General features: G+C 42.9%; 1 protein-coding gene and 1 long non-coding RNA gene across 13 annotated transcripts in view; both read left to right on the top strand.

The window, feature by feature from the left end:
* ENTPD5 (ectonucleoside triphosphate diphosphohydrolase 5) overlaps positions 1 to 14,670 on the top strand; it is a 33,135-nt gene extending 18,465 nt beyond the window's left edge. For 10 of the 12 annotated variants that reach the window (XM_027119973.1, XM_027119972.1, XM_027119970.1 and 7 more), the window contains 13 exons: positions 856 to 1,135; positions 2,146 to 2,225; positions 4,363 to 4,506; positions 4,666 to 4,741; positions 5,037 to 5,072; positions 5,436 to 5,524; positions 5,831 to 5,910; positions 6,618 to 6,679; positions 7,655 to 7,756; positions 8,463 to 8,603; positions 9,575 to 9,631; positions 10,694 to 10,809; positions 14,056 to 14,670. In XM_027119973.1, the coding sequence (XP_026975774.1) occupies positions 919 to 1,135; positions 2,146 to 2,225; positions 4,363 to 4,506; positions 4,666 to 4,741; positions 5,037 to 5,072; positions 5,436 to 5,524; positions 5,831 to 5,910; positions 6,618 to 6,679; positions 7,655 to 7,756; positions 8,463 to 8,603; positions 9,575 to 9,631; positions 10,694 to 10,809; positions 14,056 to 14,142 (1,287 nt within the window). In that variant the 5' untranslated portion in view covers positions 856 to 918 and the 3' untranslated portion in view covers positions 14,143 to 14,670. The remainder of the gene's footprint in view (positions 1 to 855; positions 1,136 to 2,145; positions 2,226 to 4,362; positions 4,507 to 4,665; positions 4,742 to 5,036; positions 5,073 to 5,435; positions 5,525 to 5,830; positions 5,911 to 6,617; positions 6,680 to 7,654; positions 7,757 to 8,462; positions 8,604 to 9,574; positions 9,632 to 10,693; positions 10,810 to 14,055) is intronic. The other 2 variants (XM_027119980.1, XM_027119979.1) reach the window with 1 other exon arrangement.
* A 153-nt stretch (positions 14,671 to 14,823) lies between these two features.
* On the top strand, positions 14,824 to 18,129 carry LOC113627455 (uncharacterized). The gene is made up of 2 exons (XR_003435552.1): positions 14,824 to 14,869; positions 17,584 to 18,129. It is a non-coding gene; the product is annotated as an uncharacterized LOC113627455 (long non-coding RNA).
* Positions 18,130 to 18,184: the final 55 nt, after the last annotated feature.

Raw genomic sequence — 18,184 nt, 5'->3', positions numbered from 1 at the left:
CCATAACTCACCACTGACCTGCTTTATGACTTTCGTCAAGTCATTGAGCCTTTCTGTCTTAATTTGCCCACGTGCTCTAAGTTTTATGGAGATAACATGGCCTAACCTGTGAAGGATGTTTTAAAAACCATAATGGTCTAGTTAAGTGTTTTTGAATTAAGTTGATTTATTTTCTTAAAATGTGGTTGAATGTGCAAGCCACTGGCCATATTGTTGTCACAGGTGGCCTGATTTTTAAAGGCTGTGAACACCCCAATACCAGGGACTTTGTAACTTTTTTATAACTTTATAACTTTAATTCAGAAATTGAAGCTTCTGTTTATCAGTCAAAAAGAAGAAAGAGGGACTTCCCTGGCGGTCCAGTGGTTAGGACTCTACACTTCCACTGCAGGGGGCACCAGTTTGATCCCTGGTCAGGGAACTAAGATCCCGCAAGCCACGCAGTACGGCAAAAAAAAAAAAAAGAAGAAGAAGAAGAAAGAGAGGGAAAGAGAGAGGAAGTGTTAGTATATGGTCTAAAGACAAAATTATCAAAATGGAAAGAAAAAAATTAGATTCAACATTAGGAGCAGGGTGGCAGAGAGAGCCTTTGAGTATGTGAGATCCACCCTACAATTAAAAGCAGAGCATGGGAAAATATATTTCAAATCCCAATGTCCCTTTGCAACCAGATACCCTTCAGAAAAGGTGCTAAGAGCCTATGTCACCCTGGTCTAGCTTGTTGTGCTGGTTATTAGGAATAGAGAAGGAGCAGCTTAGGGAAAGGGGTGGGATTTCTGTAACGGATGTTTCTTCTTTTACAAGTGTAAACAAAGAGGCCAGTTGGTCTAACCTTGCGTGTCTTTGTCCTATAAGCCACTGCAGGTGTGTTAGCAGCACTGCTTCTGTAACAAAAGACTCACTACATCTTGGAAGAGAATGGCCATTTCCCAGGGGGCAGCCTTTTTCATGCTGGTAGTGTCCTGTGTTTGCAGCACTGTCTTCCACAGAGACCAACAGACTTGGTTTGAGGGTGTCTTCCTGTCTTCCATGTGCCCCATCAATGTCAGTGCCAGCACCTTGTATGGAATTATGTTTGATGCAGGGAGCACTGGAACTCGAATTCATGTTTACACCTTTGTGCAGAAATTACCAGGTACGTGCAACTGGTACCCTCACCAGAGTCGACAAATCCATACTTTAGCAACTCCTCCCAGAAATAAATGTGCTGAGAGTGTGTGATGTCAGTTACAGAATCTTACAGCGACTGAATGTCTTTCTTCAGAGAACACTTTGGACTATAACTGAACACATATGGTTTAATTCAGTGTGAAATTAAGAGAGATCTGGACTGCCTGTAGTCTGAAACCCATGTGTCCAAGAAGTATAGCTGTAATGTGTCTTTCCTTTTCTCTAAAGGTGACTATTACTCCAGAGTCCAGAATATTGAGAGTGGTCTTGAGAGAAAGATCACTACCATCCTTGGAAAAGGGGATGGGGGGACCCTGAAGATTAACATTTTCTAAATATTCAGTGTTCTATCCTCAAGTTACACACAGAGTCTAGGGAAAGGAGTAGAAGCTAGGTGTCCACCAGAGAAATGGCAGAGGGACCCTCAGTGATTACTTTTCATCCTCTATCCCCCTACCCAATACTCCTGCAAGCCATTCCTCACAGGTGGGATGACTTGGAATATCTGGGGGAAGTAGCAGGTTAATATGATACAGAGCCCAGAATCAGAAACAGCCTAACTGTTTTTTTTCTTTTTTTTAATTTATTTTTGGTTGCCTTGGGTCTTTGTTGCTGTGCGTGGGCTTTCTCTAGTTGCAGCGAGCTTGGGCTACTCTTCGTTGCGGTGCGTGGGCTTCTCATCGTGGTGGCTTCTTTTGTTGCAGAGCACGGGCTGTAGGTGCATGGGCTTCAGTAGTTGTGGTGCACGGGCTCAGTAGTTGTGGCTCACGGACTGTAGAGCGCCGGCTCAGTAGATGTGGCGCACGGGCTTAGTTGCTCCATGGCATGTGGGATCTTCCTGGACCAGGGCTCAAATCCGTGTCCCCTGCATTGGCAGGTGGGTTCTTAACCACTGCGCCACCAGGGAAGTCCAGAGACAGCCTAACTTTTGATAATCAGCCATCTCTCTTCTGTTTTGCTCCATGGACAACATAGGACAGCTTCCGATTCTGGAAGGGGAAATTTTTGATTCTGTGAATCCAGGACTTTCTGCTTTTGTAGATCAACCTAAGCAGGTGAGTTTTTTACAATTAGATGTTTCGATTCTCAAATGCCTTGATAACTTTACCACACCACTGCTGTTAAATATCTCATGCTGTCCACTACTGATATTGAGGTCATGTGTGAGATCAGTTTTCTGTCCTAGCTAATCTCCTGGATAACAGTAATTGTACACCCCAGGCTCACCAGGGCTTAGGTAGAAGGAGGTGTGAAAATAGATTGTGGCCATGCAGGGATAACACTGTCTTTCAAGAACTACCAAATGTCAAATAGATAGCTAGTGGGAAGCAGCCACATAGCACAGAGAGATCAGCTTGGTGCTTTGTGACCACCTAGAGGCAGGGGATAGGGAGGGTGGGAGGGAGACACAAGAGGGAGGAGATATGGGGATATATGTATATGTATAGCTGATTCACTTTGTTATGAAGCAGAAGCTAACACACCACTGTAAAGCAATTATACTCCAAAAAAGATGTTAAAAAAAAAGAAAAAGAAGCTGCGCTCTTTGTATTTACTGTTTAAGATTTTGATTTGAAGCCATCAACTGCATCATTTAATGTAGATGCAGAAAATGCTTGTGAAGTTCTATAAGGTAGGAGGTATACACACGGCAATTAAGGGAATATAGATCCAGTGAACTCCACTTCAGAGTGCCCTTGTACAGCACAGAACCATGCTTATATTCTAGAAATTGGGCAAAACCCACGACAACAAAAATTTTCAGTAATAGAAGATGAATGTAGAGTTCTGTCATAACTGTATTTCACATTTGAGCTCTCACAACATACAGCACCCCCTGTCAGAGGCCACGATGATATAAACTAGAATAAGGCAGAATGTTGAACTTTGGTAGCATATATAAAGGTGTTGTTCAGTGTCACAAGTGTAATCATTAACTAAAGGAACACTTGATGTTAAAAATGGCTTGAACTTGAACAACCGAGAGGATGTTTATTTTCTTAGCTTGCTGTTATGAAATGGCAAATGTGCTAGAAAATTAGGAGCTGTTGAAAGCAACCACATTATTAGAAACTGATTTGACATTTGGAGAGTAAAATTGTGTTGTGGTTGCTAATAATTATAATGATTAAGAGGCAGCGTGTTGTCAGAACAGATGTTTACTCAGAGAAACAATGGCTTTAAAATAATGGTTTTTAACATATCATAATTTGAACATCTGCCGTGTGCCATGCAGGTAGGTGCTGGTAATGCAAAGCTGAACCTGCTGTGTTCTGTCCTTGTAGAAGTCATAAAAGGGGTAGCATAATAACAGCTGCAGCTGGCATTTTTGTGGCAGCTCCACGCAGTCTGCCACATCTAACGCATACAACAGTTTTGTATGATGGTATCTCCATCTCACAGCTGAGGAGACCAAGCCCCAGGAGCGCCAAGTGACCTATGTTAGGCCCCAGGGCTAGCGAGCAAGTCTTCTAACTCCAAGCCTTGTTTCCTTCACCATACCAACTTTCTGGCCTGAAGCTAATTTTTAAAAATATGTTATTAGTGAATGAATATGAAATTCTTTCATATTAGGTGCCATTTTTCTTTGCTTTGCTTTTTTTTTTTGGCTGTGCCACACTGCTTATGAGATCTCAGTTCCCCAACAGGGGATTGAAACTGGGCCACAGCAGTAAGAGCACCGAACCCTAACCACTAGACCACCAGGGAACTCCCCTGTGAAGCTAACTTTTATTTGAGATAAAATAACAATTAAAATGACCACACTGTAAAAGAATCTTTTTTTTTTTTGCGGTATGCTGGCCTCTCACTGTTGTAGCCTCTCCTGTTGCGGAGCACAGGCTCCGGACGTGCAGGCTCAGCGGCCATGGCTCACGGGCCCAGCCGCTCCACGGCATGTGGGATCTTCCCGGACCGGGGCACGAACCCGTGTCCCCTGCATCGGCAGGCGGATTCTCAACCACTGCGCCACCAGGGAAGCCCAAGAATCATTTTTATTATAACTTAATCAAAATGAAATGGCTTCTCCTTCTTCAAGGAAGCCCGCTTCTTTAGGTTTCTGCTCTATGGAGCAGAGAAGGGTTGGAGCCCTCTGCCACCTCATTCCTGGTACTCTCCCAGAGCACGCTGAGGGAATAGACAAGCTCCACTAAATGAACTGTTCACTGGATACGTGAATCATCTCTTTTGAAGGGTGCTGAGACTGTTCAAGAACTCTTAGAGGTGGCCAAAGACTCAATCCCTCGAAGTCACTGGAAGAGAACGCCAGTGGTCCTGAGGGCAACAGCGGGACTGCGCTTACTGCCAGAAAAGAAAGCCCAGGCTCTGCTCTTTGAGGTAGTTTTTGTTTTTTACAAGCAACCAATAATTTCTTGTCTAGTTCCTTCTCTAATTTCTTGGGGAAAAGGAGTGTAGTTTTCTAAGCATTATAGGATACAGTCAAAATGCGGAAATCTATTGCCTTAGGGAATCCAGATTTCTTTCTTTTTTTTCTAGGTAAAAGAGATCTTCAGGAAGTCACCTTTCCTGGTACCAGATGACAGTGTTAGCATCATGGATGGATCCTATGAAGGTGAGAGAGGTATTGATGTATGTTCTAGGGGGAGAGGGCCAGGGTTAATAAAAGATCTGATTAAAGGAACTGGGAAGAGGGTTGGGGGTGCTGAAGAAAAAAGGAACTAAGTAAGGAGAATAATAAGGAGAACAAATAAGCAAGGAGGAAGGGGATAGCAGGAAATGGAAAGATGGGGAGAGGGAAATGTATGCTTTAGACATGAAATTTAGAGAGAAAAAGAGCAAAGATGGGGCTAGGGAACGGGGGTAAGAAATGCTCTGGATATAATCTTTGTCTTTCTCTCCTTTTTTAGGCATATTAGCTTGGGTTACTGTGAATTTTCTGACAGGTAATATATTCTCAAGTTTATCGAAGACCTTAACTGGGTTTCACACATGGTCAGGGAGCAAAAATACCTTTTTTTTCTTTGTTCACTTTTTTCTGCGTTCACTCCAGGTTCTTTCTTTTGTTTAATAAGAAGGAGGGTGGGGAGGAAAGACAGAAAGTTAGTGTCTATTACCTGCCTTCAAGGCCTCAGCTGCAGCAAGAGCCCTTCTAGGTTAGCATTTGTGGGCAGCCTTTGGGGCTGGGAAGCAGTGGAGTATTTACAGAATTCCTCCAGTATATGACAAGAGCAGGAGAGAAATTGCGGACAGAGGAGTGTTGGGCTGTCCAGGAAACAGAAATGTTCAGAGCTGGCTCTCATTCACAGGTCAGCTGCATGGCCACAGCCAGGAGACTGTGGGGACTCTGGACCTGGGGGGTGCCTCCACCCAAATCACGTTCCTGCCGCAGTTTGAGGTGAGTCAGATACGTACGAACGTATGGTTACCAGCCCACTTGGCAGGCATATCATGGTGCTAAGGAAGTGGTGCCCCATTTCAGACAGCAGCTCCCCCGCGAACAGGCTGAGTCAAGTCAATTAATGACTGACCGAACTTCCCCTCACTGTTCAGTCCCTTTGATTCCTCAAGCCTTGTGAGATTAGTTGTTTAATCTTCTCCTTCATCTCTTATTTTTTTGGGGGGGAGGGATAGGGGTGGTGGTGATAACATCTTCAGGTAATTGGGGATCGTGAATAGTCTTTTTGCTTTTTCTGTTTTGCAGAAAACGCTGGAACAAACCCCTAGAGGCTACCTCACTTCCTTTGAGATGTTTAACAGCACTTATAAGCTCTATACACATAGGTGAAGAGGGGGACGTGGAGGAATAATAATATTTCACATTGTATGATTCTCCTAACTTTTCAAAACATTTTCACATCTATTATTGCATCTGACCAGCCTTACAAAGTCTTTGCCAGTCCCTGAAGGCCTGTTAACTGAAACCTAAGCTACTTACCAAAGCCCAAGAGACCCAAGAGTTTTCTCCATTCTTGTCCTCAAAAACATATAATAGTAATAAAGTAAAAAGTAATGTAAGATTTTAAAAAGTAATGTAAAAGAGTAAAAGATAAGTAATATAAGAGTGAAAGTAATATGAATCAAGTTTTCTCCAGAGAGAGGACACTCAGAGAAGGTTGAGCCAAAGCTCTGTGTCAGCTGCTTTTAAGCTGACCTTCAGATGTTCAAAATCCAGCCTAGAATTTGATCACAGTTGGGCTGGGAGCTAAGATAATGAGATCTCTTCTGGGGATGGTTCCCAGGGTGGGACCCTAGGAAGTGTCACTGCCTCTGGCCTTTAAAGCATAGCTGTGGGAAGTTCTTCCTGCAAGGCCGTGATCTGAACTGTGCAAGAATTACTGCTTGTTGTCCACACGAGATGAATAGAGCACAGAGAACAAGGTTTTCTTCCCTCCAGAGTGAGACAGAGAAACCATGTTACTTTTGGAAGAGGGAGCTTTAGGCTAGAGAATTCAGGGTCACGTGAAATTAGTCAATCCTGTATTTTACAGTTACTTGGGATTTGGATTGAAAGCTGCAAGACTAACAGCTCTGGGAGCCCTGGAGACAGAAGGTTCGTCTGGGTGTGCTGGTTGGGGTATGGTGAGAGTGACACCAGTACTCAGCTTGCCTTTTCCCTACCTTGGCAGTGATTCTATGGCAGAAAGGGTTATGCTGAAGTAAGAGACCTGTGTTGTATAATAGACATCATAATGGCAAATTCCTTTTCTACTTTATGAGGTCAGATGTTTTGGTATCTATTATTAGCCATTTCCAGCATGAAGTCTCTTGGTATAGGGGGGGAACGGTCTGTGGCCAGGGGGCTGAAGTGTCTGCAGAAATTCAAGACTCAAGGGTTAAACTTGGCAGGAGCTCAAGCCCTTAGTTTTACGTGGGAGGTGCAGGTAGCAGCAGTCCACTTACAAGGTGGAATAACTGAACAACTCCATTCCTTTCTTCATAGGCAGTAGAGAGGTAAAGAGCTCAGCTTTTGGGGTCAGGCAGAACTAGGGTCAGTCCCAGTCTTGTAATTTCGGGCCAGGTAGCTAAACTTTTTGTGCCCGTTTCCTCACCTTAAAAGAGGTTTTGCATTTATTTTAATTTTTATGGTGTGTGGTTCACAGTAAGCTATTATTGTGATGAGTATATAGCATTTCAGAGTTTACATTTTCAAGTGTATTTTATTTAAGCCTCACAACAATCAATGAGAAAAGTAGAACCGTATTTTTTCCCTTTTTTAGAAAGGAGGGAACTTATTCCATTGTAGGTTTTAGATTTGAGATGTGATGAAAGCCATCAACCCCTCTGCCAAATGGACATAAGCATGAAAGTTTGCCTGTAGTTTCAGGGGGTTCACCAACCCCACAAAGCCCATCTATGAACCCTGAGTTAAGAATTCCCATCGTAGTATGCAGTCGTGGAACTAATTTCATATGATTTTAAGGCCCAGCCACCTTGATAATTCCTTTCAACCTTACTGACTTCTTGCTTTCCTTCCTCTCTCTTTCTCTCTCACACCCTTGCCTCTTTGTGGTCTGGTTTCTTTCAGGAATTGATGGACACACTTTCCGAAGTGCCTGTCTACCAAGATGGTTGGAAGCAGAGTGGATCTTTGGGGGTGTGAAATACCAGTATGGTGGCAACCAAGAAGGCAGGTGATATTTTTTCACTGGTTGAAATTACTTTTACAGTAGAAGTCTGCAAAAGTTCCATGGGAAACTTTTTCCAGAGCTAGGAGAAGCTTGTCTTTTGCAGGAACTAGTTCCAAATAGATGCTGATGTGCCTTCAAGGAGTAGTGTGAAGTGACAGTGAACAAGGCAGCTGTCACTCTGTGTTCAGCTCTTTCCCTGCCCAGGTGTTGTGGATCCATTAGAAACCTCTTCTTACCCTGGGTCTAATGTATTGAGGGTCTCTGCCCTCAGCAGGGTGAAACTGTTTCAGATCCAATTAATGTTTAGCTATTTCAGTTATAGAATTGAGACGATAAGAAGAATAATTGATCTTAGGTATTATAAAAGGCATAGACCTTAAACTCGAGGAAAAAACTTGATTTTTCCCATGAAGGAAGCAGGTGAGCCTCTGCATACTTCTCATAAATGCCATGAAACATAATGCTAAGGGGCAGCTCGAGGTCGGCTGTGGCTTTTTTGGTGAACACAGGTTAGGGAGGGGACCTGCCGTGGAGAAGTAAGTACTGGTTCTCCAGAGGGATGAGGCTGCAAAAGTTTGTTCATCTTTGTCTGTAAGCCCTTTGTCCTGAGCCTCAGCTCGCCTTGATCCTCCTGCTGTTCCACTGGCTTCAGCAGCTTGCCTCTCACTTTCTCACCTTGCCCCTGTGCACCCTTTGCCCTATCAGGGGAGGCGGGCTTTGAGCCCTGCTATGCTGAAGTGCTGAGGGTGGTCCAAGGAAAACTTCATCAGCCAGATGAGGTCCAGAGAAGCTCCTTCTACGCTTTCTCTTACTATTATGACCGAGCTGTTGACACAGACATGATTGGTAAGTTCACTCCAGGTGTCAGTGCAGGGGGGAGACTGGGCAGGGCTGTGGTGGGGAAGGGAAAGGGACAAAAGGAGTATTTGCAGTGCCTTGTTAAGGTGGTCACCGTACTTTTCTCCCAAGTCACCCAAGTGGAAGAGTGAATATGATTTCGAATCTTTTGGGGCTAGAAGATGGCCTAAACAAATACACATGAAGTCTTTTTTTTCTTTAAGTATTTTTATGGAGGTATAATTGACATAAAATAAAATGCACATATTTGAAGTGTACAATTTGGTAAGTTTTGACATATGTATACACCCATGAAACCATTACCAAATTCAAGTCAATGAACATATTCACTCCCAAAAGTTTCCTCTTTCCCCTTTATAACATTTTTCCTTATAATAGTAGCACATTTTGTTTAGCTGTGAGAATGTATATATGTGATCTGTCATGGCCTGAGATACGAATTAATTTCTTATTTTCTGACGTGTTTAATGGCCCCTTTTTAATGGGCCTATTTTTTAGCTATAGTTAAATATACATAACAGGGCTTCCCTGGTGGCGCAGTGGTTGAGAGTCCGCCTGCCGATGCAGGGGGCGCGGGTTCGTGCCCCGGTCCGGGAGGATCCCACATGCCGCGAAGCGGCTGGGCGCGTGAGCCATGGCCGCTGAGCCTGCGCATCCGGAGCCTGTGCTCCGCAACGGGAGAGGCCACAACAGTGAGAGGCCTGTGTACCACAAAAAAAAAAAAAAATATATATATATATATATATATACACACACACATAACATAAAATAGATTATAAGTAAATAAACTGTATAGATTATATTGTAGGGATATGTCATGTTTGCTTATCCCATTCTTTAATGTTGGAAATTTTATTTTTAGTTTTTCATTATTATAAATAGGATAATTTCCTAGGATAAATTTCCTTATGTTTCCTGGAAGGCTTTTTGACATCAACTACTGTTCTGTTTCATTTCAGATTATGAAAAGGGGGGTGTTTTAAAAGTTGAAGATTTTGAAAGGAAAGCAAGGGAAGGTAAGAGTCAGTGGAAACCATTGAAGGTGAGCCCGTGAGGCTGCCACCCCCAGTGACCTTAAAGTGACCTAATGTGCTTTGGCCAGCAGAAAGCCTCTCAGAAGGTTGGTTTCCTGTCTTTACCAGGAGTTAAAAGCATTAAGTGGCAAAGAAAAATATAAGAATACAAGAGACTTTGGAGAAACGGTGAAAACCTTTTCTTCTTTCCACATTTCTTTCTTCCTTTCTTTAAAAAAAAATTGAAAAAGTTTTATCAGTGGTAATGAAACACTGAGCACCAGAATATATGGAAAATAGCCACAGAGGCTTCCTTGAAAGAGTTCATCAAAAACGCAAATAGGGCTTCCCTGGTGGCGCAGTGGTTAAGAATCCGCCTGCCAATGTAGGGCACACAGGTTCAAGCCCTAGTCCAGAAAGATCCCGCATGCCGTGGAACAACTAAGCCTGTGCGCCACAACTACTTAGCCTGCACTCTAGAGCCCGCGAGCCACAACTACTGAGCCCATGTGCCACAGCTACTGAAGCCCGGGCACCTAGAGCCTGTGCTCTGCAACAAGAGAGGCCACCTCAATGAGAAGCCCACGCACTGCAACGGAGAGTAGCCCCTGCTCACCACAACTATGGAAAGCCCGCACGCAGCAACGAAGAACCAACACAGCCAAAAATAGATAAATTAAAAAAAAAAAAAAAAGCAAATAATTGTTCTTATCCAGTGGCCCTGAAGTAGGGTTAACTGGTATTTCCCTGTCTTAATATGTAAGGGCCTTAGTTGAATTAAGCCCCAACTATAAATCATAGAATATATGTCATAGCAAATAAACTAGGACCCATGTACCTTTGAGTAGATTAGATGTCACATCAGAAATGTGCTGGTTCTTGATGAGCTGAGGTCTTGCAGAGGCTGTCAGTGCACAGTTCTAGCCTCCAAGACTCCCAGGCATCTGGGAGAAGGAGAATGGAGGATTCTGCTTTGCTTATTCTCAGTCTGTATTTAGAGAAAATCATACACCTCTCAGTTGGCTGCAAACTTGAATTCCACTTTTCTCTTTCTGTCACCTCCAGTATGTGATAACCTGGAAAACTTCACCTCAGGCAGTCCTTTCCTGTGCATGGATCTCAGTTACATCACAGCCTTGCTGAAGGATGGCTTTGGCTTTGCAGGCAACACCGTCTTACAGGTAAGAGAGAGGACACTGGCATCACATAACAGTCCTTTTATTTGGGAGTTAGAAAGTTAAAAGCTTGTTTAGGGGACTTCCCTGGTGGCGCAGTGGTTAAGACTCCACATTCCCAGTGCAGGGGGCCTAGGTTCGATCCCTGGTCAGGGAACTAGATCCCACATGCATGCTGCAGCTAAGAGTTCACATGCCGCAACTAAGGAGCCCATGAGCTGCAACTAAGGAGCCTGCCTGCTAAGAGTTCACATGCCACAACTAAGGAGCTGCAACTCAGGAGCCCGCCTGCCACAACTAAGACCTGGCACAACCAAATAAATAAATATTTTAAAAAAACAAAAAAACTTGTTTAGTAATCAGAGTGGCCATAGGTGGAGTTTTGAGCTAATTTTATTCAGGCTATGGACAAGGCACTGTGCAAGGCACCATGAATGTGGGAAATTGCCTTGATACAATGGCAGCTTCTAAGTACCATTGACCCTTGAATAACAGGTTTGAACTGGGTCCACTTATACATGGATTCTTTTCAATAGTAAATGCTACAGTACTACACTATCTGTGGTTGGTTGAATCCATGGATATGGAGGGCCAGCTATAAAGTTATATGTGGATTTTTGACTGCACGGGGGTCGGCACCTATAACCCCCATGTTGTTCAACAGTCAACTGTATATTACTAGGCAAGCTATCCCAGAGGTCACAGAGCCAAAAGGCTTGCAGCCCAGGTTAAGAGGCCCAAGTTACATGGTTTATTAAATCAACTTCAAAAGTCAGGGTGAGGGACTTCCATGGCGGTCCAGTGGTTAAGAATCTGTACTTCCACTGCAGGGGGCATGGGTTTGATCCCTGGTCAGGGAACTAAGATCCCACATGCTGCGTGAAGTGGCCAAAAGCAAAAAAGAAACAAAGAAAACCCACAAAAGTCAGGGTGAAAAGCAAGGGGAAAGAAATGGGATAGGTGAACACACAGGATAGGGTACATACAAGTTGGAGGTGCTGTACTTCCTGAATCCTGGGTTAATATGTCCTGCCTCTCTCTGCCGATGATAGTGTGGTTACAGGTACTGTAGCTGAAGTTTGATCAAGGGGGCCCAAGGACAGAAGGTGCCGGGGCCATCACACAAACTTGCTCTGTTTGGAGGGGCGCAGAGGCACGTGCACTGGCCAGTAGCATTAGCTCACTCATTAGCCCATTAGATGGTTTGATGGTTCTGTTTGGCAGAGGACACGAGGGACCTCTGCCAAAGAGCATCACCAGTGAGTGGCTTATTTAAGACCTCGTGAGTACTGAATGCCTTGTGTAGTATGTCGTATGTATTTTGTGTGTGCCTCATATATTTAGTGCCTCTGGAGTCTCGGGTCCCTCTCTGTCTTCCTAACTTTATCTGTAGTAACTTATTTATTCCAAACACATCTTATGAGTTTCATCCATCCCATATATAATATTTTTTTATCTTCCATACCATAGTTGAATAATTGCACATTATAGTTACAGAGATGATTGAGATTTAATCTTTGTCCTCAAATTGCATAGTCTATTAGAGGAAATGTGACAAAAATATAGTTGTGGCACAGGGCAACTTTGAACTTTCGGGGTCAAGGAAGTAGAGATTGTACTTTGTTTATGAAGCTCCTTCCTTCTCTTGTGTCACTTCCCCTTTCTGTTTCCTCATTTCCAGATGAGTTTATATTGCCCCATTTCTTGTGTTATACAGATTTCATAAATTCATTTGTATAAAGGTATTTGGATTTAATGTGTTGTTATACCTGCTGAGAATATTGGCATTTAAAGAGTTACTTGCCAGTAGAGTCAGTATAGTGTAGTGTTTAAAGCATGGGCTCTGTTGTCCGTCAGATCTGGGTTCAAGTTCTGATTCTGCAAGCTTACTAGCTCTGTGACCTCAGATGATTTACTTCCCCTCTAACTTTTAGGTTCCTCACTCAAAACACAGGGATCCTTAGAGTACCTATTTCTTAGGGCTGTTATAAAAATGGAGATAAAGCACAGTGCCTGACACATAAGAAGTTATTAATATTGGTTTAATTGTTAGTATAGGTATTTCACACCAGTTGGAGCTAGATTTCTGGATAAGAGAGGTCATCCTGAGCCCTCAATACATACCAAGCTAACAACTGCCTCTACTGAAGCATCAGCAATAACCAAATCATTTAAGGACAATTTCCTGCCGTTTCCATTTCTGCATCCTTTTAGTCTTTAGTTAAATGGCAGCAGAATTTGTATCAGGGGTGAACAGTCCTCTGTCCCAGAGATCACTTCACTTTGGCATCTATATCCCTAGACTGTCGGTCCTAAGGACAGAGGAAGAACATTTTGGGGGCATGGGGGGCACTCCCAGTTTGACTCAGGGGTCACAGACTAAATCTCAAGATAATGATTCACACGCCATTCTTCTCAGTTTTTGGCACAGTGACTATAGACTAAGTTTCATCAGGTTAACACAGGTATTGTGTCATAAGAAGTTAGTACTAGAAGGAAAGACTAAAACCAGTTTGCTGATTTATAAACCTGGGTATGGGTATGGTGGTGGCATCTTTATTCAACAGTAGCTTATGGAGAATTCCAGTAAAACTGATAAAAATGAAGCTGTCTGGTTGAATCAGAGGTCGGGGACCTGGAACTCCTTCACCGTTTTGCCTCCCTTTCTCCTTTGAAGCACTGTCAAGGAACCCCTAGGATTCTGAAGAAAACAATTTGATATATTGACTAATCTAATCCACTTGTTATGTAGTTGACGAAATCGAGTCTAAACTTTTGCCCAAGGTCACTGAACTAATTGAGGTACAACCTGGCCTGGAATGCATTAAATGCCTTGGTTTGTCATTAACTAGTGCTTAAGAAGATGCACTTGCTTACAAAGTATGAATTGAGAAGCTTAGTATGTTCTTTCCTACCCCTGAATCTATTGCTAACTCCTGTTATGTTTAGTTTAGGATTAGGGAGAGAGTTCAGAAGCCTGTCTGTCTAAAAGGTCCTCTCTAGAAGTCCTGGCTTGAGACCACTTCCTGGGCCCAGAGATTCAAGGATCAGATTGGCAGGTGTAGGGGCAATGGGCAATGGCAGGATGGGAACCTACAGAGAGGGTTGGGAGAAGCCTCCAGAGACTGGCTACTCCCAGTTCTGCCTTGGTTTGGCCATGTGGATGATCTTTGCAGATATTCTCCGCTTGTTGTGCTTGCTAGAGTTGAAAATTGAATGAAAATATTGACTTTTTTTTCTCCTTCCCAACAGCTCACAAAGAAAGTGAACAACATAGAGACAGGCTGGGCCTTGGGGGCCACCTTTCACCTGCTGCAGTCTCTGGGCATCTCCCACTGAGGCCAAGCCATTCCTCTGAGGCCTGCATTTGTCAACCTTGTTAAAGGGAGGACGAGAGAGGAGAGGACTCAGTTGTATTCTGAGCTAGTCTGGGGACAGCCTAGACTGAAGCCCAGCAGCTGATTTCATCTGGAGGAAGGGGCTTTTGTAGACAGGTCTTGCCCTTGAGTCTAGAGATTTGGACTTAATTAATTTTACACCTCAAATGTGAACTATTTCCTAACCACTCTTCGTGCACAGCTGGTACCAGAGTCTAAATCTTTGAGGTTCCTTGTGTGTCACAGAGAGCCAAAAGGAATAGCTTTGGAACTTAACCTTGAGGAACCCAGGGATGGAACCCTGGGAACCAAAGAAGAATCTCATTTCAACCCTTTCAGTGCCTCATTCCTTTGAACATTTTAATTTTCCTCTTACATGTTACACTCAGCTGACTGATTGCAATCCCATGACCTATCAACACCAGTATTTTCTTTTCCCTGCACGTTGCCCTGTCCCACCTTTATCTCCACTCACCTACCGAAAAAAAAAGAAAGAAAAAAATACCTGGTTTTACTTTCCATGTGTAGTTCAAAGAGGAAAAAAAAAAAAAAAAAAGCCATATCTGGGGAATTCCCTGGAGGTCCGGTGGTTAGGACTACGAGCTTTCACTGCCAAGGGCATGGATTCGATCCCTGGTCGGAGAACTGAGATCCTGGAAGCTGTGCACGTGGTGTGGCCAAAAAAAAAGGTACCATATCTGAAGTTATGTGATCCAGCTTTGTGTCAGCACCAATCAGCCAGCTGACAGCCATTCTAAATCTCAGAAGGATGGAGAGCAACTCACGACTGGGCAGAAGGGAGGCCAGCCAGTTTCTAGGGACATGTTTTGGGAGGGTGTGGCTGCCTTCTACAGACTACCTTCTTTTAATTAACTTTTTATCAGTAAACCGTGGAGTAATGAACATATCCTACCTTATAGGAATGTGTGTGTGTGTGTGTATGTGTGTGTGTGTTTTCAGTGCTAGTACCTCTTTTCTCAGGCTAATGTGTTTATAGTAATTTGTCATCCTAAACTTTTCTTTGTATTTCTAAGAAGTACATCTATACCCTAGCTTTTGGTCTGTGGTGAGAGGCCTGTGGCTGTGCTTTTCAAGGATCTAGACTTTGGCAATAGCCCCTTTCAGTTTGTCCTTTTATTCTGTTTACAGCAGTGTCTCTTTCTGCCCTGGCCCCTGATCATTTTAGCTAGCATCCTCTACATTATTTGTCTAGTTCTAAGGTTTCTGAACCCTTCTTGATGATACCTAACATTTGATTTACTTGGCCATTTTGGCCCACATCCATACAGTGGATGCTCACTTTGAGTTTGAATGTTCAGACCTCTTGATTTTGTGAATTATGTCCCCTAAAATTCATGATCTTGTACTTTCCCACATGACCGCCATTTCCTTGTCTACCCATGTGACTGCTCTTGGACTTGAAAGATCTTCCAGTAGTCTGGCTTCTACACCTTGGCTCCTTACCTCCAGCTTCTTTCCAGCAGAGTATCTCCCCAGACTTGTACTTTTCACAGTAGACTCTCTTTCAGCTTTTTCACAAAAGATGTTAAATATACCTGGCCCTCACAGCAGTCCCTGGGGAACCTTATTTTTAAAAGTATTCCATTGAGTCAATAAATATTTAACATCTGATATGTGCAAATAACTAGGCAAATTTCTGTACCCTCATCCCTCCCAAATTTTAGTTTTTCAATTCAATGTGGATTTTTTTCTTCTTCACAGTGATTGTTTTTTTTAAGTTTTATTATTTTTGGCTGTGTTGGGTCTTCATTGCTGTGCACAGGCTCCCTCTAGTTGTGGCGAGCGGGGGCTACTCTTTGTTGCGGTGCGCGGGCTTCTCATTGCGGTGGCTTCTCTTGTTGCGGTGCACCGGCTCTAGGCACATGGGCTCAGTAGTTGTGGCTCGTGGGCTCTAGAGCGCAGGCTCAGTGGTTGTGGCTCATGGGCTTAGTTGCTCTGCGGCATGTGGGATCCTCCCGGACCAGGGCTCGAACCTATGTCCCCTGCATTGGCAGGCGGACTCCTAAACACTGTGCCACCAGGGAAGCCCTTCACAGTGATTTTTAATTATACTAAGGTCACCTTTATACCTACTGTCTCTTCCTCCAAAAATGCTAATACAGAGTGAAATAATAGAATCTTTAGAGTTGGACAGCCCAAAGATATAATCAATCTTCTACCCATTGCAGAACTCCCTTAACACTTCTAACAGGTTGTCATTCAGCTTCTGTGTAGGCATGTTTCCAGACAACTCATTCCACTTTGGGATTGCACTGATGTTAAAAAAAATCCCTCCTTCTCAGTAGTCTTAGTTCTGCTCTAATCCCTCCTTCCACAGCCTTTCGGTCTTCTGAAGAAAACTCCCAAGTCCTTCACATTCTTTTTATCACTTGACTTCTAGACCCCCTTCTCATCTTTGTCTAGAGTATGGTGTTAGAACCAGTCATCATACACGAAATGCTGTTCTACAAGATTAGGGGGAGACAATAAAGACTCCTCCAGCTTGATGGGTTCAGAGAGGTAAGATTTCCTGGTCTTTATCACCACAGCTTGTCTCTGTAGCTTTTCTTATAAAGGCCACATATTGTTCAGCAGACATGTTCGGTCATCCCAAATACTTTCAGAATTCTTGGGTAGGTGCATTATAACTCCAGAAATGTATCTACATGTTTTCTGATAATCTTGATTAGAATATCTGGAGAATTAACCAGTTTATCCATTATAGGAGCAATCTGGAATGAGACTTTTTATTTCTTAGAAAAAACAATTTGTCTGTAATGTCCTTTTTGCCCCTCGTGTACCTTTTGGGCCTCTTATTAAGAGTCCTACAAGGTCCAATCTTGATGGTTAGGTTTTCTTTCTGTAAATGTGTTATATATTTCAAATATTAGGACATGGCCTAGCACATAGTGGATTTTGTGTGTTATCATCATCATATGAAAACACTGGGTTATGGAGGTCCTTGCAAGGTGTGCCTTAAAATTCTTGTCTTGCCTGATTCTGTTTGCATACTTTTGCAGAGTCCATGTTCTTCATACCTGGGCTACCTTTCCATTTTTTTATGAAAGATGACCTTTTTTCCCTACAGTGACCTTTCTGAACTCTGCCAGTAGTCAACGCAGCTTTTTCCAGTAGCTGCCATCTTTCATTCTGGGCACATTTTTTCCTGAGATTCCAGGAAGGTTTGTGACATTCACATTTTTTTAGTATCTTATAAATTTTCCACATTTACCTGAAAAGCTCCCCTGTGGTAACAAATTTTCCATTCCCTAAAAATATTTCCCAAGAATAGCTTAGGTTGGGTCAAAAGCAGACTGTTCTCCTTTCATCTGCAAATCAGACTTCTGGGCAAGATGTTGTTTGTGGTATACAGATCTAATGGATCCAAAACTCTCTTCAACAGGTATCTCTGGTACTGTGAGGTAACTGCTTCTAAAGTGCACAGTAAAACAACCCACCCCCACCCAGGCTGGCACCAGCCTGCAACCACACATGAACAAATTCTGCTGCTAATCAGATTTTTCCTTTTGACCTAGTTCCTGAGGTCTTTAAACCTGTGCAATGAAATTATTTATTGTTTTATAACAGAATAGTGGTGTCCCACAGAGGAACCATAAATGAAATACGGTGCTGTGATGAGGAAATAATAACTAGCATTTTAAGATTCGGTTTTCTTTTCAGAAAGTCTAATATACCTATAGTAAAGGTTAAAGCAATTTGTGTTTATTTTGCATTCTAGTGTTATTAATTTTAAAACAGCGATTCTAACAAAAATGCATCAATTGACTATTTCTAATTCTTATCTTTATCAAAAAACTGTATAAATTTACAACCAGCATTTTTTTTTAATTATATAAATCTTCTCCTTAGAAAGGACTGCTAACAAGTGAAAATGAATGAGACAGCACCTTAGCAATTTTTTAGTAATAAAAAGTTCTTTTCAATCAAATCATAGTCTTCCTTTGGGTTTTTTTTCTTGGCTTGGTTGATATGCCCTCCTCACA

The sequence above is a fragment of the Aethalodelphis obliquidens genome, unplaced genomic scaffold (assembly GCF_003676395.1).
Source record: "Aethalodelphis obliquidens isolate GAN/ISIS:26980383/991018 unplaced genomic scaffold, ASM367639v1 scaffold21, whole genome shotgun sequence".
NCBI classification, from domain to species: domain Eukaryota; kingdom Metazoa; phylum Chordata; class Mammalia; order Artiodactyla; family Delphinidae; genus Aethalodelphis; species Aethalodelphis obliquidens.
Note: the sequence above shows the minus strand (reverse complement) of the source record. Positions and strands in the feature narration are given on the sequence as shown.